Raw genomic sequence first — 2,909 nt, forward strand, 5'->3', positions numbered from 1 at the left:
TTGTAAAGAAATGTTAACATCAAGATTAGAGTCAATATATGTTTCATATATATTCCAATCGACTCGAAAATAATTGAAATGGAGAATCAAAATCAGCATGAGTAACTAATTGGCTACAAAGATGACTAGAGTCGGTTAAGACCAAGTCAATCGTAGATGGATTTCTAGCAGAGGAAAAACATGTACGGATATCAGAGTATTGAATTGAGAAATATCCTGAAGAGCACTCATCAAATAAAATTCTGCCGTTGGAATTACTTTGTGAATTATTCCATGACCAGTGACATTTTTTTTTTGACTTATTACGAGTCAATTTTCGCAAGTCAGTTCGGAGCAAATTAACTTGCTGTCCAGAGCATTGAAAAGGCAAATAGGCAGCTATGAAAGTATATTTACCAAGCTGTGTTTCAACTGAAACACCTAAAGTTTCAAAAACTTTAGTTTCAAATGACGAAACAGTTGATTATACGCATATGCATGATGACAACTCCCCCACATGCCGCATCAAGTCGATCATTACGATAAACAAAAAAATTGGATCTCTTTTGAGTTTAGATCCAGGTTTCAAATACGTTTCAGTAATAACTGCTATATGCACGTTATTAGCTGTAAGAAAATAAAACAGCTCGTCCTCTTTACCATTCAGAGAACGAGCATTCCAATTTAAAATAAAATGGATTGGATAATTGGAAAATACACTACATACCTATCGCTACATGTTGTCATGATTTCGTTTTCTTTTTGGTTTTACCCAATCAGTTTTGAATTTCCGAAACCTTTTTAAACATTTGTTGCAATTACCTACCCTGTATTTCCATCGTCTTCTATTTGTATACAAAATGCACTGATAACGATCCCAGTGCAAATTACACTGAACTGATTGGTAAGCTATTGCTGCTTCCAAGACTGAGTATATAATGCTAGCAAAACCAAAATCAAGCATCAAATCCAATCAAACCATCACTCAATCAGAACCATTACAGTGATTCAAAGAGCAAATCGTTCAACTGTCGAATTCAACAATGAAGTCTTACGCTACCATCGTTCTTGTATCGTGCCTCATCGCTGCCGGAAGCTGTGCCCCACAATTTGGATTCGGATCGTCCGGAGCAGGAGCGAATGCCGCATCGCAAGGAATGGGAATGGGAGGAGGATTCCCTGGTATGGGCGGCGGAATGAGTTCCTCGAACGCGAACGCTGGTGCTCAAGGTGTCGGAATGGGCGGAGGATTTCCCGGAATGGGTGGCGGCATGGGAGCTTCGTCTGCCAATGCTGGTGCTGCTTCTCAAGGTGTCGGAATGGGTGGATTCCCCGGTATGGGAGGTGGCATGAGTGCATCGAACGCAAACGCTGGAGCACAAGGCATGGGAATGGGAGGATTCGGTGGATTCGGCGGATAAACTAGGTGTGAAGATCGTAACAGAGATCAATATGAATCTAGTCAGAAATGTTGTTCATACCGTTATGGGACAAATAAACACTATAAACGAATTAAATACGCAACGTGATTTTATCTTCTTAATGTCCGATATTTATTAACGCAAAACTATTGTTCTGATACAAAACATACCATGTAATCAAAAATTTAAAGAAATATTTCGAGATCTCTATGAATAATTTAGGTATGGGGGGCATGTGGGGGGTTTCCTAAGTCAAATTGATTTGAACTCTACAGTAAGATGCAATTTATAAACGGAAAAGGTTTTGGTGAAAACTATGTCCCCGTCAGTTAAAAAAAAAACTTACCAAAGGCAATCTAAAACGCCGAGAATAAGATACGTCTCCCTACAAAGACCAAAACAAAAAGGAATATCATCTCGCTTTCACTGAACATCACTCATATTGTAAAAATAGCGAAAATCTATATTCAAATATGGCTGTTCAGGGGTATCTAGCCTTTTATTATAAGTCTACGTAAAAAATTTGACCAGAATCAGAATTTTCAAAATTCTTCGTGCCCTGGAGTTATTTAGTAGTTTAGAAGTAGTTTAATTGTAAAACATAAAAAAAAAATTCTATTTTCAAAAAAAAAAACAGAGTTTAGTAATATACCATTTAATTCCGCTAGAGTTTGTATCCTTCGATAGATTTCGTATTTCGACCTCAACTGTCTTAAGAAAAGCTAAGCTAGTGTCAACCCAAGTATGAGATTTAAATAATTAAAATTATTTAAGCGATTTGAATTCTCTTTTTTATTCATGTGCTCATGATTTAATGTAAAAGATGTAGGTTGAAAACACTTGATTCCTTAAATAATAATATATTTAACCCACCGTCGGTCGCCCTAGTGTACTGAGTACACGCACTTTGCGAAATACCGAAAAACACGTTGAAAATCTCTTCAAATTGATCCGGGTGTTGGTCCTATTCCAAGATCTACTCTTCTTTTTGCTTGTACAGAAGAAATTTTCCGAAAAAATCAACGAAAAGTATTCGAAAACATCGTGTTTTTAAACTAAGTTTTTACGCGTGTACTCAGTACACCAGTGCGACCGCTCGTGTAACTTTTTTTTTACCGGGCCCGTCACACGAGTGGTCGCATCGTGTACTGAGTACACGCGGAGCATTTTGATTATAAATCTAAAACTAGGCAAGATAGAGTATTGATGTATTCGGCAAATTTCTTCAGTTCAACGGTTCCAATTGGTCAGTGGACAAATGAAACTTTGGAAACATCCTCAACTTCCAGTGGCCATCGGATTGTTCCCCGGGGAAACCGATGAAGGGGACATTTTGCAATGCAACTTCTCGAACCCAAATATCTCAGGATCTAGATTGTTTAGCACGATGGTGTCTTCGGCAAAGTTGTTCAGTAGGTCAAGGACTAACATGTGATAGGCCGCTTGTTTCGGAATTCTGCCACCAGTTGGCGCTAGTGAGCATGTAATTTTTCAAACACAGATATCTCA

The 2,909-nt window shown here is 38.1% G+C and overlaps 1 protein-coding gene across 1 annotated transcript; it reads left to right on the forward strand.

Moving 5' to 3' along the window:
• The first annotated feature begins 1,022 nt into the window (after positions 1-1,022).
• Positions 1,023-1,400, forward strand: LOC110679824 (glycine-rich protein DOT1-like). Its single transcript, XM_021855584.1, has one exon. It carries the CDS (start codon positions 1,023-1,025, stop codon positions 1,398-1,400), a length of 378 nt encoding a protein of 125 aa, XP_021711276.1.
• Positions 1,401-2,909: the final 1,509 nt, after the last annotated feature.

Source organism: Aedes aegypti, chromosome 3, assembly GCF_002204515.2.
Source record: "Aedes aegypti strain LVP_AGWG chromosome 3, AaegL5.0 Primary Assembly, whole genome shotgun sequence".
Lineage (NCBI taxonomy): Eukaryota > Metazoa > Arthropoda > Insecta > Diptera > Culicidae > Aedes > Aedes aegypti.